Source organism: Amblyomma americanum, chromosome 4 (genome assembly GCF_052857255.1).
Source record: "Amblyomma americanum isolate KBUSLIRL-KWMA chromosome 4, ASM5285725v1, whole genome shotgun sequence".
NCBI classification, from domain to species: Eukaryota; Metazoa; Arthropoda; class Arachnida; order Ixodida; family Ixodidae; genus Amblyomma; species Amblyomma americanum.
Genome location: NC_135500.1, coordinates 145,845,392 through 145,863,799, shown reverse-complemented (window position 1 = coordinate 145,863,799; position 18,408 = coordinate 145,845,392). Strand labels below are relative to the sequence as shown.

At 43.9% G+C, this 18,408-nt stretch overlaps 1 protein-coding gene across 1 annotated transcript in view; it reads left to right on the top strand.

Moving 5' to 3' along the window:
* The first annotated feature begins 6,207 nt into the window (after positions 1–6,207).
* LOC144130396 (guanylate cyclase soluble subunit beta-1-like) overlaps positions 6,208–18,408 on the top strand; it is a 57,236-nt gene continuing 45,035 nt past the window's right edge. The window contains exon 1 of the mRNA XM_077664320.1: positions 6,208–7,001. Coding sequence (XP_077520446.1) covers positions 6,999–7,001 — 3 coding nt within the window. The 5' untranslated portion in view covers positions 6,208–6,998. The remainder of the gene's footprint in view (positions 7,002–18,408) is intronic.

Genomic DNA, 18,408 nt, shown 5'->3' with positions numbered 1-18,408 from the left:
GTATCAAAAAGGAAAGACATCCGTGGGTCTAGGCGGCGCCTGAATTGTGGTCGCATCGCAATATTTCAAGCGTTCTATTTTACAGCGCAACTGTAATGAACGGCTTTCTTTTTTTGTGGCGACGACACAGGGGGTGCAGTTGTAGCAGATCATGTAACCACCATATCCGTATGCCTCACGCAACCTTAATCGCCATCCTTCAGACACGTTCTCATTTTTAACTGCCATAGGTTCGGACGTACAGTCATGAGACGCCCCCAAAAGCTTCAAAGCGCCTGTTACGCCGCCACCCACCCCCCTTCCGCCGTTCTTCCAAACTCACAGCGCGATTACGATCTGTGATAGAGGCGATCATAGACGCGACGCCAGCGCAGAACCTTAGCACCGCCAATATCAAGTTGCGTTAGCTGCTTAAAAAGAAGCCCAGCGCCAACGTCGAAAGACAAAGCTCAGAAAGCCGAATAAGTAGTTCAGTTGGCTGGGCAGATGCATTTACATTGAAACAAAGTAATAACCGGCATTTGCTGCATTGTTATAGCGTCAAACAGAGGAGAATATCTTAATTGTTTAGTCGGTTTTTTTCCCTCAACAAGGTGATGGTGTCGACAGCTGCATTGTAATACCGCGTTACCGAGTGTAGTAATTTTGCTGTAACAAAAGAAATATAGCGCAACCAAGACGAACACAAGAAAGAGGCACACAGGACTAGCGCTGAACTTCATCTAACTTTATTCACTGGCAGCGCAGCAAATATAAGGGAAATACCAGACCACCAGCAGATACCAGGTTACAAACACACCACTATCAACAGAACAGTTCAAGATATGCCATCTCCGATTTGTATAGATTCACAGACGTATCACTAACACAATATACGCCTCTCTTCCTTATATGAAATGCCTCCAGTAGTTCCCTTGCCCTAGTATATTTGCTTTTGCCCAAAATCTTTATCTCACGAAACCGTATTTGACAATTTTTGCAGGACTGGCATCTATCCTGCGGCAAATGTTCTGCCGCTCGAGGGCCGTCTTGGTTGCGCTACTGTTCTTTCGTTACAGAATGCACCATCTAGCCCAACAAAAAGTTCTTCTAAAGTTATTTTGCTCTCGGTTTTCTACCTCTACCTCAATGAAGTCATGGTGTCTAATGGGTAAAAAACATTTAGGCCCTGAACGGCTTTAATGACGCACTTGGAAGGCCCAACAGAAATGTGCTACAATGTAAGACGTTGGCTAAGCGCTGTAAAAAAAAAGAAACATTTTAGGGAGCCGGTTCACCGCAAGAAACTATTGCACAAAGCTAGCTGCACTTTCTTTCAAATGCAAATACTCTCGTGTCCCCTTCTTTTCTTTGTCCTCGTCTTGCTGCGCTAAATGTTTAGGCAAATGCTCCTCGTTCTATTCTTGCTTCCTTAGTAGGCGCATTGTTTAGCACCAGCCTCGAAGTCTATAGCCCGCACCTTTTGTTAAAACTCAGGCTGTCGGGTTTCCGTCGTGTGCAGGACTACGTGTGTGAAAAGTGCAAAGTGCATCCGCGGCGAAAGGTCACGCCTCCAAACTCACGCGAGTCCTCTGAGACAATTGAAGGAAGGGTAAGTGTTACGTTAAGGGCTCCTTCAGGGCGGATTGCAAGGAAAAAAGCAGGGAAGAAAACAGCAAGAAAGAAGGCCTTGACTACCCATCTTGCCTGCTGCTCTTCGACACAAATCAAGTGGCCTCTTTAGTGAGCAACGCCTTGAATGCAAATGCTGGCAGCCGTTCAACCGCTAGTATTCCGGACGTGGCGGTTAATGCAAAGGCTGCTCCGTGGGCAAGGCGTTTTATTGCCGAGGCCAGAAAAGCCAAGAAAGTTGCATGTAAAAAGCTTGGAGTGCACTTAGGTATTCTAAGTTGAGGATGACAAGAATGCAACAGAAGTTCTCGGGATTTATGCGCAAGTTTTTCTTCTGCTTAGACTTCAGTTGTGAGGTAAGCAGATTACACACGATAGGCGGTATGTTTGCAGCTTTCGTAGAACGGTTAGAAAAGCTAAAGTATGCTGTGGTGCAGGAGGCGTCAGCGGCATCGGCGGTCTCAGAGCAGCGCGGAAGCTAGCGGACTCTAGTTTCTCCCGCGTATCTTCGCAGAAGAGCTCTTCAGGTACCTCTTTATTCTCACTAAATTTTCATCACATTAGCCTTACTTGAGTAAAATGCGAAAAGAAGCCTTAAAAAGGCGAAAAAATAAGCCTTAAAAAGCAATAAAAATTGCTAAACATGTTAACAATAACCCAATGTTTGTCATTAGAAGCTTCTCTACATGCAAAACTGTCTGGCTGCCTTCTTCGGCAAAAAAGTACAATAAATTCTGGATTTGAGTAATATTCTTATCTAAGAATTTTAGCCGTCCTAATGTTATAAATTTTTACATCTTAAGCACTCAAATTCACTAAGTTAGGTTTTTCTGAAAGAACAACAGGCGCTTTCCAACCAAAACTTGAAAATGAAGCTGGTATTACGGCAGCCAAAGCAGCAGCATGATAGAGGCCAAACTTAGAAGGTGCCAAGCGCTTGGTCCTGGGGCAGCGTAAATTGTAATGCCTCCTTCGTGACTGCGGCTTTTGATCAGCCCTCCTCAAAGCCATCATTGTACGAACTGCCCTCTCAGATGATTGTGTTTTATGAGCGACGAGAGCTGTGAAAATTAAAAAGCAATAATTTTGGAACAGATCATATGTCCTTGTGCGAGTTGGAGCACGACCATCTCATTATCTGGAGCGCGAAGCTTCCGAAAGGAGTAATTTCTGCTGGGCGATAACGCAGCGTTGATAACCGAAGAAGACGCCTCCCAGTTCAAATTTACCGAGAAAACCGACTGGCAAGAAAATAGCAATGAAATTAAACAGGCCTACTGCGGCACGAAGGTAGGACTTCACAGAAGAGAACACTCAGAGAGAAAGCGAATAAATTACGCCCTACGACATCACAGTTAAAAAAACATCATACCTACAAAAAATAGGTTAGAACGCAGCTATCAAGTTCGTGTCATCCGGGAAGTAGCGAGAAAACAAGGAAGAAAGAACCATCGTAAAGTAAACTACCATATCAATGTAGAAACGATAAATCCCAAAGCTAAAGATCAAGATCATATTTGTGATGCGATTGTATGCCAACAGCAGGGTAACGGACCAGGCACGTCAACAATAAAAACCTCCTCCGCTTTCTCGCCCCAACCCTACGGATGGAGGTCAGTTCCTTTGGCCCACCGGCACCAAAGAGAAGATCACAACAACCCACAGGAAAAACAAATGAGCGACAGACTGGGAGGCACAGAGAATGAGATGACCATTTGAGCTATGTGCCTAGTGAAGGAAGGCAGACATCGAGCCTGCAATCCGGTTAGCCAGAAGATTTCACTCGTATGCTCCGTAGCCGAGGATGAAGCTACTTAAAGTTTGGAAGGTGCCCTGGAACACGCTACAGCTGAAGCCATGACCTTTCGAATTTGGCGGAGATGACAAGTTGGAATAGACTGCGGAAAGGCAAGAGGGGTCAAAGGAGGAGAGCCTGATTATTCACGCACCATTTCGGAAGGCAAAGGTGGTAAGATGGAAGTTTGCAGGGGTAAAAGCGGGAAGGAAGGAATGCGGCAAGGAAGAGAAAAAAGGGGTGGAAGTGACTGTGCCGAGAGACAAAAATATTTTATGAAATTCAAAGGAAAAGAGAGAAAACAGAGAGAGAAGGAAATAAAGAAAGCGGGAAGGAAGGAAATAAGTAAATACTGGAGAAAAGAAAGCGAGGAATCGAGAGAGAGAGAAAGAAACAGGGTGTCAAAAAGGATAAAAAAAAAGGCTGAAATGAGAAATTGAATGAATGATAGTTCAAAGAGCGGTTTCTGGACTTCCTGTGCGTGTTGTTCGTTTCTGTTGCGTCCTGTACTACTCTGTGCTATATTCTCTCGCTATGAATGAATGAATGAATGAATGAATGAATGAATGAATGAATGAATGAATGAATGAATGAATGAATGAATGAATGAATGAATGAATGAATGAATGAATGAATGAATGAATGAAATACAGCGACGCCAATACTCTGAATGACAGCCGACAATGTCGCGGAACTGTTCGGAATAACAGCTCGTAAACGTGCACACTGCAAGGAATAGCCGATCAAGATGTGCAATAAAAGGATAGCCAAAGCGCTGGTCATTTGCGTACTACTGTGGCGCTATGATTCCGCCTTCTGACGTGCAAATGCTTGTTTTATCTTCAACGAATCGAAGCGCTTGCAATGCACGCAGCATTGCATGCATTACAGAACACCTCTATGTACGAAAGAGAAAAATCATCTACTTGCCTAATTCTGGTGCACGAATGCATGAAGCAATCAAAGTTCCTTTAATTGTGCTGAGCCCTGAAAGGTGCATTCTTTTTGGCCTACGTGTTTTCGTAAGTGGCGCACTGTTCTTTTGTTTTGTGTTTTATGCCGGTTGTAGATTGTATACTGATGGAGTGGAAACACTCGATAGAAAGTAGTCGTATATCATCACCTGCAGAAAGGACAGGAGAGAGCATTATTCCGGTTTCGCTATTTCCCTGAGTCTTTTCCCGAACGTATTTGACCCCGCGTTTGGATGAGCAGATTTTTTTTAATGAAACGTATTGTCTTTTAATCGACATGTCGTAAAAATGTGAGAATAATAAATTATGCGCTTTGTTTTTAAATCATTCCTTCGCCTATTGCTTCGTCTTATATTAAGTTTCGCACGACTCCTTAAACAATTCAATTACTAGGAATGCAAAAGAAGTAAAGTTCTACTTTGGTCTGTTTAAACTCCAACTTAATATTCCTAATTAAATGCAAGAGATTTTATTTGTTAATATAACGTCAGGCAAAAAGATCTTAACTTCAAATTATCCACTTGCACGGCGAGAAAACTGCCAGAGCACCTACGGCCTTCCTATTTCGGCGAAATATTTCTTCTCTCTTCGTCGTTTCGCGATATGAACAGGCAATCTACCTTTATTTTATCGAGATAGGCTACGAAACATTGCACACGCTAATCGCAGATCTTTTAAATTTTCATGCCGCAGCTAGATAGCCGCGGCATCTTGTTGCGATAGCTACATTACGGTACGTTTCTGAGCCTTCAGCGTGGCGGCGCCGTGGCGCCGTGGCTGATCACGTGGTTCGTAACGTTTTTGGTCACGTGATCAAGTTCCACTCAGCCAGCTGTAGCTATCGCGTCACTCCAGGTTCAACCAAAGCTAAACCACCGCCAATTTTTTTTTTTGTGACAGATGTAGCGAAAGCTAAATGAATGCTGTAGTCAAAATGGGTACAAAATTTTCCTGTCTGTAAAAGCGAGGCCGAAAAATGACATTACTGATTTTCTTTTTTCACAGTCAAAAGGAAGCTTATTATGTGATCTCGGTATGCAACGTCCAGACTGTTCGACTTTCGGGGAAAGAAAACTGCATTGAATGTTGCCATTACGAATCAGTCATGAACCTGACCGATGTGAATGCCAGCAAACAATGAAGGTTTCTTAAATGATTGATAATCAGTGCGTTTTGTCGTTATTTGCCAATCATATTAATTCTTGCTGAGGTCAATATTGTAAGTTCACAAATAACTGACCGCCTAAGATTAGTGAATGAACAATGAACAAGTATAAGAAGAACCCGCATTCTGAAGTATCTTAGTAGCAGCTTTTTAACTAAATGAAATCTGATAAAATATGACAACACCGATAAAACAGAATTTGTAGACAGTAATTATTTGAGTGTAGCGCATCACAGCAAATAAATTACCCCTTGACTGCAGTCCTAAACTCCTGTCGTCATGACAACAGCTTCGCATTCAAGGCTTTTACCGCTAGAATACGGCCCACTACGTTTCACCAAACTCTATGCGCCGCCAGCGATCAATCACACATAAAATCCGAGCAACAAAACCCTATTCTGGCGCTCGTCTTCACTGGGAATTGATTGCCGCCATTCGGAAGGCGCGGGTTAAAAGACGATATGCCAGCCGTATTCCCACCCACCAGTGGTGAGAAAACCGATGTCATTCGATACAGCCACTTCACCGGCGGCAACGTGCAAGCGAAGCAACGGTGGCATGCCAGACGGCTGGCGAGAGAAAGGGCGCTAAACTTCCGACGACTGCGCCCTCCACGGCGGCAACGCGAATCCCATTTTTTTCTGTAGAGCGCAACGGAGCCCAGACTTCGAGCGGCGCTCGATCGGAGTGTCCGTAGCTGGGACGCCTTCGAGCGCGCAGCGGGTTCGATCGCGGCATGCAGTTTGCTATTCCAGTCTCATTCAGCTGACTTCGTCGTTGCGGCAAAAACGACGTCCCAGCGTGATGTGGCGCACTTTGGCGTAGTGGATCGACGCAAACTGCGACTCCCAGCGAAGCGTATGTTTCTGGATTTCTCATAACATTTTGCGGCCGGCGTGGTCACTGAACAGAAAAAACGTGCCATGCCTTATACTGTGCACCTTTTATGAATGGTGGACTTCTGTGACGAAGGCTGGTTCAAAAGCAACGGTAGTGTGTTCACTGAAAGCAAGAGATGAAAATCTTATGTTCTGTGTATTGAGCCGACAAGTTTAAACCGGAATGCTGCAACTACACCAGCAAGTTCAGTGCTTTATGTGAACTTAACAATCAAGTGAAAGAAGAGCGTAATCACACTGATTAGATGAGGAAGTGAAATGTGCCTTTGACGTCGAAGTTTAATTTTTTTCTCCTCCTCCACCTTTTATGAAGAACGCCTAAATGAGAATGAACTGCTTCGCACCACGAATACAAGTTGAATTGAAAATCTGAAGACTGAAAAAAACACGCGGAGCATTTCAACGACATCTTATTATCAACTCGTGCTCATTATCAGCGTTTCCCGGATTCTTTTTCGTTACGGTAAAGGGGATGCTTCCAAAGTGTGACTCTTGTGACTCGACGTGAAGACTGGATATGCTGGTATCTCTGCTGAACATAATCTCAAGAAACAATGGTAAGATCTCTCTTTCTGAGCCGTATATACTGCTTCCATTAATTATGCTCTAAGCACTATACCAATGAGATGCTCGCCGAGCGAAAAAGTGTTTTCCTTTGCGTTTATTCAAGCGCTAACTGATAGAGCTCTAAATAGCAGGAAGTACTTTATCCCTTTAGCACTCTATCTTATGCAAACATAAACCGAAACTTTTGTGAGCCTTAATCCCAAGGCACCACTGTCACTGTTATCGCTTCCGAAAGCTTAACAGAAGCTGGATTTGGGAGAATCAGTGAAACTATATCTCCAGTTATTGTTCCCGCTAAGAACATTTTACAAGACTTAGCGTCGAGCTAGTCTATCTATCCTATCACCAAAAAAAGAGTGCTGAGACGAGGTAACAAGGAAAAGAGCTGAGAAAGCGCAAAACGCATTTCGCACTTCTTCATCGCAAGAAGCGCTTTGCTTATTTTTATTCCATTTGTTCTAAGTTGACGCTGAAATGTCGCACATGTATAGGTTTTCTTAAACTAATACAGAGAGTAAATTATTGTAAACCAACAAGATAATCAACGATTGTAGCCAACGTCAAGTCTGCGTCACCCTTGTATAGAGCGCTCGAAGAGTCCGCACCATGCATTAAAACTGAAAATAGGGTGTAGCCCATCGCTTCCGGGGAAATTCCTTGTAACCATGTTGCGTTCAGGTCTATGTTGCTCTACTTGTGCACTAGTGTTCCCCCTTTAAGATAGAAGTTACGACGAGGTGTTGATTTTCATCAAAGGAGCTGTAACATTCCAGCGCTCTACACATGAGTGACTCCAGACTGTACATATAAATGTTCTTCAAGCGACATGCTTCTTTTTAGCGATTGATATATATCCAGCTTTTTGCACCTCATTGATTAGAAGAAGACGTGGTTACGAGGTTTGCCTTTCAGAAAAAAAGTATCGACATAAACAAATCTGATTTCTTGTAAATGATAAATGAATAAACAGAGAGACCAGATTAATTATGCAAAATTACTTCAACAACGCATCCTCTTCTTTTCTTGCACACATAATCGTTTGTTAGTGGATCAGTTAGTCTCTTTTTTTTGTACGCATGCCAGTGAGTTAACGCTTCCGTGCGAAATTAGCACATATAATTTGGAACGGTGGAAACTATGGCATTTTTCCTTCGCGAGCTAAAAGAGGCACATTTGGTTTTCTTGCTTAGCTTTCTAATCGATCCGCAGACAATGGACTTTGTGCGAGGACAACAGCCTCGGCACAATCTGGCCACCAACAGCTTAGATTCTTCGTCAGGCACGTCAGAGACTGGCAAAGAAGTGATCGCTTCCTTAACTTCTTTGTAACGCCATGAGCAAAATTTTCATCTACCGTCTTGCTGAGGATGTATAAACAGCGCATAAAAGGAATGAAGTTTCGGTACTTACGAGAAAGGGCAATAACGCCTATGCACGGTGCATGGTTTCTAGAGGCATTCGCAGTTTACAGTGAAGAGTAGAGCGTTTCAGACAATCATTCTTTCCAGCATTTCCTAACAATTAAACATTTGAAGACATAGGCCAACTTGCCATGAAACGAAAACCTTCAAATGCGTCATTTTGAAAACCCAAACTGAAAGCGAAAAAAAAAATTTCTCCTCTGAGGTCCAAGAATTGTGCTATAATATTGCCTTTACTGGTAACCGAGTCAATTTTTTATAAATGTTGAGCAAGTCATGATCACCGCTAAGATATGTTCATTGGTAGCGCATTGGTGAATTAACGAATGGTTGCTTGTGAAAATGCCTCTTTAAGTGACACCGTACGCTTTACAGGGACCTGCATTGTGCTTGCAAACACTGTTTAGATAAAAAACGAAGAAAATTTGTCGCTGAAATCTCCAATATGTTTGTTGTGGGATAGCGAATATCGCTCACTGGTCAACATTTGCAGCGAATGACAAAACACTCAAAGAAATCGCAGATTTAAAAAAGTGGCTTCTCCTCACTAATAGTCACTAGGCAACAAAGCACGCTTTACAGGCAGCTGCAGTTTGTCTTATTTGCCAAATACTCAGTGAGTTGAAGTGTTTTTCTCTCTTCTCAACGCACATGTGCCCAGAACACATTGACAAACAATCCATAACCACACCGCTGAAAAGAGAGCGGTTGTGGTAGTTTTGAACCGTTAATTCTTTTAAGGTTGCTACTTCCAGCCCCTCCGCTGTGTTGATCAAAGCCCATTTCATTTCCCACGATGTCATTGTAAAGGGCAAATTCCTAACGCGTTTATTTCGTTTCTGAAACTCAAAGCAGCCGGAATAAAGTGATTTAGGAACGTAAGCAAGCCACCGGAAATGCCTGCAAAGACCACTAAACTTATGCGACACATCTTAAGTCTCCCGTCATGAAACCAGCACGAAGAATAATGCCGTATCAGATAATCCCGTGGTACTTTATGAAAGTGCCGGTGTTCAAGGCCCGTCTAGTTAGTAACGGTCTGGTTAGTTTATTTCCAGCCTTTGAAACGTAATTTATCGAAATGTTTGTTTTTTGTTGAAACAAACCGAGCGAAAAAAATGTGAGCATACGTAGTTTACCACTTCAGGATACACACTATATGATGAGTTGATTTCAAAATTGCTCCGTATGTGCGTTTCTGGTAAACGCTGGTAAGAAACGGTAATTGCACAGATTACGCAATTGCACATCATTGCGTATCGATGTATCAAAGGACGTAAGCTGAACCTGGAGCTCCCGCGCTGTGGTGTCAAGCTCTTATCTGACAATGTCATCGTCCTATAAGAAATGTAAGCATGGGAATAATAAAGGCACACCCAAGGGTATTAAGGTTATGACTCGTCTCTTAAAAGTAAGTTTATTTTAGTCGAGACACAAAAAAAGTTTGGGCAAAACTACTCCCATCGGGAATTTCTCAAATCGGTAAAATGACAGCTGATGCCGTAACGTACGGCGGCCAGTTGTTGCCGCATTATTTTGCTTAACCTTCGTTCCGTCACGCCTTTTAGTGAAGTCCATTATTTACCTTCGGGACCTGGAAACTTACAGCAGAAATGGGAAACAAATAAAAAGAATTCTGATGAGCAAGACTCGAAAAGACCCCCGGTCTCAAATATTTTCGAAGAGATATTAAAAGGGGTGCCGCAGACATACCCTTATGCAACCACAATCAATCTTTCATTCACACATTCAAGAGACAGATTTACGAATGTAAATTAAACTTTGTGCCCAGCTGCTGGTAACAAAAGACGTCCCCTCAAATGACGTGTGAGCGGTTCGCAGGAGACGTGCATTTTTCCAGAGCAGCTTCCGTTCGTATTTTCTGCATGCAAAACAGGAATCAAAAGGAAGGCGAAGAGAAGAAAACAGCAGTACTAGTGGAACCACATATGACACCTTCCAAATAAAAAGTGTGTTTTTACTCCTTTTTTAAAAAACATCAACCAAAACTTAGGTTTTCTTTGCCTTGTTGTCAAGCAGGGAGCGTTGAAGGTAATTTTTCAGGCGAAAACAAACACAACGAAAAAAAAAGAGTACGACGCATTCCAGCTTCCAATACTTCCAAGTTTGTTACCGAATAAGGAGCACAATGTAAAACAATGTCCGATGCTCCGAAGCAGTACCATTCAAAAATTATCAAAGACAGCTTGAAAGTACATAGCAACGTGGAGAGAAACTGTTGAGAATCGATGCATAGGGATCTGCAGGGGGGGGGGGGGGGGGGGGGGCAGAAGAAGGTGCGAGCTTTGAAATTGCGCCGTGCAGTTTGTGGCTCTTCTTGGAGCTCCAAGCGGTGTTCAGTTTGAGTAGGAACTTCACGCCTAAAGTTGACGCTGGTGAAATAGGATAGTGCCAGATATATACCTGGTACTATATCTTGTCCAACACCTTGTATTACACCTCGTACCAGAAAAGGTGATGCTATTTTTAGAGCCAGACTAATGCATTTTCCAGCGCGCTGTCTTCTGTGGAGGTGTGCTCGAACGCTTAAATCGTATACACGCTGACATAGCCCGTTCGACAGCGGGGCGATGGAAGGACATTTTTTCTCGTTGCACATTGGTGCACAACTAGCCGCGTTCACACTGTCAAGCAGAAAAAATAAACTCGTCAAGATTTGCATTTCTTGATTTTCCAGGAATCATGAAGGAATAAAAAGAATAAAAAGTACAAAGAAAACTAGGGGATCTTATAGTCTTAAACACATCTTGGTTAAGCACGTTTTTTTAAAATGTCACGGCATCGCCTTAGCATGTATAAGAAGCATTTGTCCATCAAGATTTTTGAGCAATGCGAAAATTTCAAGTTGGATATATCATTATCTCCTTAGTATACCAGCGTGACGCTCATTGCAATGTTCTTTCACCAATATAACGCTGTACCTTTGAAATATACAAATAGTTTGTGAGATTTTGGAAGTGATACAAGTTAGCTGTAGCTTGCTGTTGAGACTGAGGAATGGCTACCATGGTAATTCTATACTGTTAAGCATACTTTCAATCATGTAATGCCTGCTGCCAAACTCGCTTGGCTGTAGTACTTCGCGCTTATCAGCATTAAAAACAATAATTAGAGCTGTATTAAACGGAACTGTCGCCTTTCGCTCAGCGCTCGAGGGCCGGTGTTGCAATGTCTGATATTTAAAGTAACCTTCAATTCTTGAGGCTCAATTGTGGATTTTACTATAAGTCTGTTCTTTGAAGATCACTACCATTACATTTATTCCTAGTGTTTACCTAAATAAACGCGCACCAGTTTCTGCACTTCTAGACTTAGTGGCAATGAAGATAATAGTGTTCCTGAGCTAAATCTTTCACTTCTGTTTTGAATGTCGGAAGTACACATAAAACAAATAGGCCTGCGAGATTGCTCGGTCTCATTGTCTAGTTTTGCACTATTATCGCCGACAAACGTAGGGTGACCTAAATGGGCTTTTTAATCCGATGGCCAAGAAGACCAGCAGCGTGCATTCGAGCGGAAACGTCTTCTTCTTCGCTCCGTCACGAGCCAAGTCGGGCTGCTCGGCCGCATGGCGGCGCTCGCAGGATGCGAGCAGTGTGGCAATATATCTTTCTCCTTGTATGTGCAGAAGCTTGTTTACTTATCTTTGTCCTAATTCACACTGCTCCAATAGCATCAATTATGCACAGATAGTGGAGGTAGCTAATTTGCGAATTTGCATTGCATGGAAAAAATCTAAAAACACACGCTAAAGAACGCAGGACAAACAAGGTTGAGGCCAAATAGACAACTGTAACTTTTATTTCTGAACAATCCTGAAAACGAAAGGTGAATTCGCACCAGCCTAAACTATAGGCACCCATTTGTAACAACTTACAGGGCGCTACCTAAAAAATAAATAGCGTTGTAAACGACATAGTTTCATACGCCCAAACGTATACAAATTCCCAAGCTCGGACACCTCGGTCACATTACGGCTCTTTTATAAAAGCAACTTCTTTTTTTCTCAGCGAAATGCAAGACGCGCTAATAGAGACTACGTCCCTCTTCGGCGTCACAGCGTAAGATTGCGGGGCTTTACATCCCGAAGAGACTCAGGTTATGAGCAACGCTGCAGTTGAGGGCTTCAGATTAATTTAGAACACCTGGGGTTCTTTATCGTGCCCTGACAATCTAGAGCTTACAGGAGTTGCTTCATTTTGCCTTCTTTGAAGCATGGCCGACGCGGGCGGGGTCGAAACCCCGACCTTAAAATCAGCAGCCAAGCGCCAAAGCCACTGAGCCAACATGGCGAGTGTTAAAGTACAGGCTCCAGCAGTCTGTATTCTTTTTTTTTGTTTGTTTGAACGGTAAAGAAGCTTGTTCACTCAAAAATTAGCAAAACGCATCATTATTGCGACAGTAACGTTTCTCTAGCCAAAAGTCTTTTCTGTTGCAATAGATAGTAATATCACCACTTAGTTCCGTTTAGTCGCGTGTGCCAAGACAACACCAGATCACGCTGTACAGATGAAGGGGTGAGGAAGACGGCTCCTTCCGTGTTTACTGTGCGTTCGGCTGGAATCACCCTTGCGAGGGTGTTAAAGCCAAGAGGAGAAGGAGGAAAGGGAGAAGGAAAACTTTACTCTGTATCGGAACGAAACTCTATTGAAAACGGGCGGCAGGGGGAGAGGAAGAGACCACGATGGCGGACAGCATTTAATCAGGACCAAGCGCTCAGCTCGCGCCAGACGGCTGAAGCAAGACTTTCACCACCCGAGCGCCGCGCGTCTCTGCGTAAACACCGCCACCGACAGAGCTTCGCGAAGACTGTTGCAAGCAAGCAGCCACTTCAAACCACGTGTCGTTAAATTTTGCCTCTTCTCTCTAGCTCCAAACGAACGCCAGCATTTTGTTTTCTTTATTCGATCGCCTTCTCTTCCTCATTTCATTTTTCCTGCGCCGCCGTTATTGCGATGTCGCCTGTAATGAATGGTTTGCTATCCATGCGCCATAGTGCAATCAGTATTCCGTTCTTACTACTTTCCCCACCCGTATTTTCTTTCACTTAATGCTCATACTGAGTCATCTTGTCTTCGTTCGCTTTTGCTGGAGGCCACGTGTATAGCTTGGTCACGGTGCCCTTGTATTCAATTTCCTAGTTGACCTTTGCGTGCCTACCATTGCGATCGGTTACTAACCCCCTTAAACTCTATGACGTGAATGGCACATTAAAAGCATCAAGAAAGAAACATTTTCCCACGCATGAACATCCTCTATATGAAGTGCGCAGCTGTGGCCCACAAGGTTGAATAGGTTACTGCTTGGAAACCTCTGGTACATTTCATTTTAATGTGCATGGAAGAAAGTCTATACAATATTGAACTAACTGCAAAGTCCTGGTTTAATCGCCACTGACATAGAGTTCATTGCTTTCGTTTGCGCTACAGACAGGCGTGCAGTAGTGCCGCTGAGACGAAGCTATTCTGCAATAGATATCAGACCATTGCAAGGTGAAAGGAAACATCTTACTTCCCTGTGTTCTTTATATAAGCTACTCCTTATTAAGCATGTGTTTTATTCAAGGCTACATTACCATGAGAAATGCCTTCATTATCTTAAATCCGCTTAGTCCAAATCACGTTTTGCTGTAACTGACTATCTTCTGCGACATATAGTTTGTTATGTTCTAGTAAGAAATTCCTGTGCAAGGGGTTTCTAGTCTCTCTTAATGCACTATTTGCACTGAATGATTAAAACTGGCATATTGTTGGCTTTGGGGTCCAGTTGACATGAATTGAGCCGTCATGTCCCATGAGAATCCTTAATTCTATGTTGATATATAAACTTCATGGCATGGAGCAACCAGCTTGGGGACAGCATGTTACTACTAGCAGCATTGTGTCCCTTTAGTGTGATCCAATCGTTATGCTATCTGTGTGAAGGCACACGAACAGCAAGATAGGGCGCCACAAGAGAAGTGACAGGTTAGTTGGGAAGCTGAACAAGGCGCCTTGTTTTGTGTTAGCCGTGGCAGTGGATTGATTCTTACATTCGTGTCTTGCGAAAACTGGGCCGACTGGGCCACGACAGCCATGCAGTGAAGCGTAAATTGCTCCCTTCTCTACGGCTACCGACGGTTGCGGAGAGCGGAGAAACATACAGCGTATTAAGCCACGCGACAACAGCAAGACCGCACGCCTACGTTGACGCCTGGAGGAAGAGTATATAGGGGGGTTTTTTTTATTAAGAACAATTTTTCAATTAACTTCAATTTTTCTCTCCAGCCTAACGGCTTACGGCTGTCATTCACGTCGTGTGGTCAGCCCTCGACAATGATAGGAGGAACATTGCTGTCTACGTGAGGTTCCCCACGTGCGAGTAGCGGGACGCCGAGCCTTGTCTTACCGCAACAACTCCAGGATAGGCATAAGTTAGTGTGGGCAGCTAAAATAGCAATAAAAATGTTATTCCCAGCCCGACCAAGACTCAAAGTCGCGCTCGGGCAATATACCGTTTCGCGGCGTCTCTCGGCTGCCGGACTCCTCCCGAAGCAGCTTTCACGCTCGGGCGCGCTCCGCTGCCTGCGTAGCCGAGCGGTGAAATCTCTGTGCGTACCTGCTTCCGGTATCGTGTTGTCGCAAGTGGAAGGCATTAATAGGTCCGCATTTCTGTGCCTAATGACTTCGAGGCAGCGGAGGCTTGATTTTCACAATGAGGCCACAGATCCGAACAAGTTACCATAAATGTTAGCTACTATCTCGACTGTCGCGATTGATAGCTATCGAGCAATGTAGCTGCTGGCTTTACAAGTCAGTGTCCAAGAGGCAAATAATGAGATATTAAAGCAATTGTTGCAAAATACGACAGCTGATATGGCGTTTCTAATGTTTTTATTACTTATGTAGACGCCTGAAAGGAGAAATACTGCGTTAAAAACGGTTATTAGGCCGTCTAAACAATACTTGCCATTTAAAACTGGGTACTTCGCCACAGCAGACAAAAATTATTGGTTTCCTTCAAAATGTGCCGCATCTTACATCGGCTTAAAGGAGTACCTACGCAAAGTGTTTTTTTTTTTTAGTTTGAGGCGAGGGCATGTTTTTTCGTGGACGTTAAAAGATTAGTAACATAAAAATGTGCTCGAAACGCCAGTGCACAGCGTGACTAATTAACTACAAACTATTTTGTATCGCACTTTTGTTCTCGGCCTTCCAGCGCTGCAGTGGAGCAAGCACGACGTCATGGTCGACCGGATAACTTGGCCAAACATTTCTTATAACGTCAGCAACGCCGCCAAGCAGTGGTTTTTTCTGTGAACAACCGTCTGGTTAAGCGACGTTCGAATGATTGAGACAAAGGCACCTTGACCTTATTCGATTCGGGTGTAAATGACGAATGGCTTCTCGGACAGTGTTCAAAATTATATTAAAATACATTTATTTCAATGCCTGCGACTGAAGCTTCCTAAAAAACATCTTAGGCCAAAGGAACAAGTCTTATTTTTGTTGCCATTAAAATTCTTATGCCTAAGAAATTATATTTTTTATTGCCATTGAAATTCTTGTGCCTGCGTAACCTAATCTTCACCCACAATTGTTGGTTTATTTACGGTTAAGAGGTGAGAATAAATTAGTATTACCGGTGCATGAAAGTGACAAAAAACTAAGCTGTGGACCTAGCAAGTGCATGGTCTTGAGAAAAAATGTAGCCACTTGAGTCTTTTCATTGAATATTTTCCAGGCAAATTTCTTCTTTTAACGCGTCGCGAAGGCGGTGCCCGTATGGTCAGTGGTCGCCTGTATTTGCAGCTTGATGCACTCCTCAAAGCAATTTCATTGGGTTCAAAGTACAGACAAACTAAGTCCATCACAAACATATTTACTAGAGGCGGCCGTCCCATCTTGAAGAAAATTGCCCGGCTTATTGTTCCATCCTACTGACATCCCGCTTTTGCTGAAGGTTGTGCTGTGCGTTTCAGAAAGTTTACTGTTTCTTCAGCAAAAAAAAAGCAGCCCACATTACAAAGATGCTACCCTATAATTTCGATTTTTATTCTGCGTCGTCTCCAACTTTATTTTCATTGTGATCCGGCATGTAGTGCTTTACGTGTTGAAAAAGTGATTAGAAAGACATTATTGTTGAAGTGACCACTGCCTTTATGAGCCTGAAGTAAGCAGCGCGGGCACATTATTTTGCATGACGGCATATCAAAACATCCCCGCGGTTCATATCCTAGTCGTTTATTGTAGGTTACGATTGCACACATTCACCGCAAGCCTCACTCTCTAAAATACTCACACAGGCATAGGACATCTTCTAATTCGAGGCACTTCGGTCATGGACAGAGCCAAAGGCATCGCAGAATAAAGCGTAGGCGAAGAAGCTTCTTTTCACAATCGCAGAGTACAGGAAAGAGTTGCTTGTGGACGCGTATCTGACAGCACGACGCGGATTGTCGAACTTTTTGAAAGACCTTACGTGTTTTTCTTTTCTTAAAATTAAACAGCGCTACGTATTTAGACGCTTATAGAGAAATACATTCCAGGACACGCGCTGTTTAATTTCAAGAACAGAAAATGCATCACCAACAAGCCCCACAACGTGTTTTATCAAGAGGCTTTACGCGGTTGCCTAAATTTGTCAAGCAAGTGGTTATTACCACTATCTACACTCACCGCCAATTCATCCTCCGCCACACGCAATTATTTTGTTTGCCAGTTCAAATCGCGAAATTTCACCTAAAAGCCGATCACAATTTATAAGTATGTACAGATGTACAAACACCAAAATTTTCCGTATTCGGATAAACTTAAGAAAAGTTGGAATACAAGCGGGTTATGGCTTTTGGGGGGGGGGGGGCGAAGGGGGGGGGGGAGGGGGGGTGACCATTTGAAGTGATATGACAGCTAGTAGGAACCCCGTAGCGGAGGGCTCCGAGATAATTTAGACCTGGGTCTGACATGCGCTGGCGTCGCACAGAACAAAGAAGTTTTAATGCCAGAGATTACTTTGCTCATTGTGTGAAAGCTCCGCCATCATTATAAATCCGTGACAGCTGCCGCGGAGGCTCAGTGGTTACGGCGCTCGGCTGCTGACCCGAAAGACGCGGGTTCTATCCCGGCCGCGGTGGTCGAATTTCAATGGAGGCGAAATTCTAGAGGCACACGTGTGTTGTACGATGTCAGTTCACGTTAAAGAACCCCAGGTGGTCGAAATTTCCGCAGCCCTTCACTACGGCGTCCCTCACAGCCTGAGTCACTTAGTGACGTTAAACCCCCATAAACCTAAACGTAATCATGCCTCCTCGAGCAATAGGTCATCACAAGCATCACTGCTGCAACCCAGGCATGAAAGGAAAGCATTGCTCCACCCATTGCAGATTGCGACTCTCCCCCTACACCTGGACGAAACACAACGCGACACAAAACGAACGGGAACTCACAGCCACCGCTGGTGTTTAAACCTCTTTGCGTGAAGGCGGAAAGAGCGAGAAGGAGCCTATAGTTAAAGGTTACACAAAAGGGAAAGTCTCCGCCACCATCAGTTGGCCTTCAGCTTTCGGAAAGTGAGGTGGTGCACTATAGACTATAGCCGCGTTTACATGCATGAAAATGCGTCGTGCTAATCCGCCAGGAAGGCGAACACCGAGAAAGGGAAGTCAACTTTCGTGGGGAATGAAAACAAGTTTGAAGACGCCCCTCCTCCTCCCTGCGGTGGCTATACAATGCCCCCTCAAATGAATAACACAGCAGACAGTGCTAAAGATAAGGTTGGCTGGACCCCTCTCACGTGCACTTGGTTAGCGATCACTGTCCCTACAGACATGATGTGTGCATGTAAACAGTGGGGTATCGTTCCCGCGAGATACGCAAGGAAATACGATGCGCCACTGTCATATTCATGTAAATGCGGCTGATGGAGTCTTCTTTACCCGAAGTTGTATCGCTCGCGTCTACATCATCCGGTGAGACAG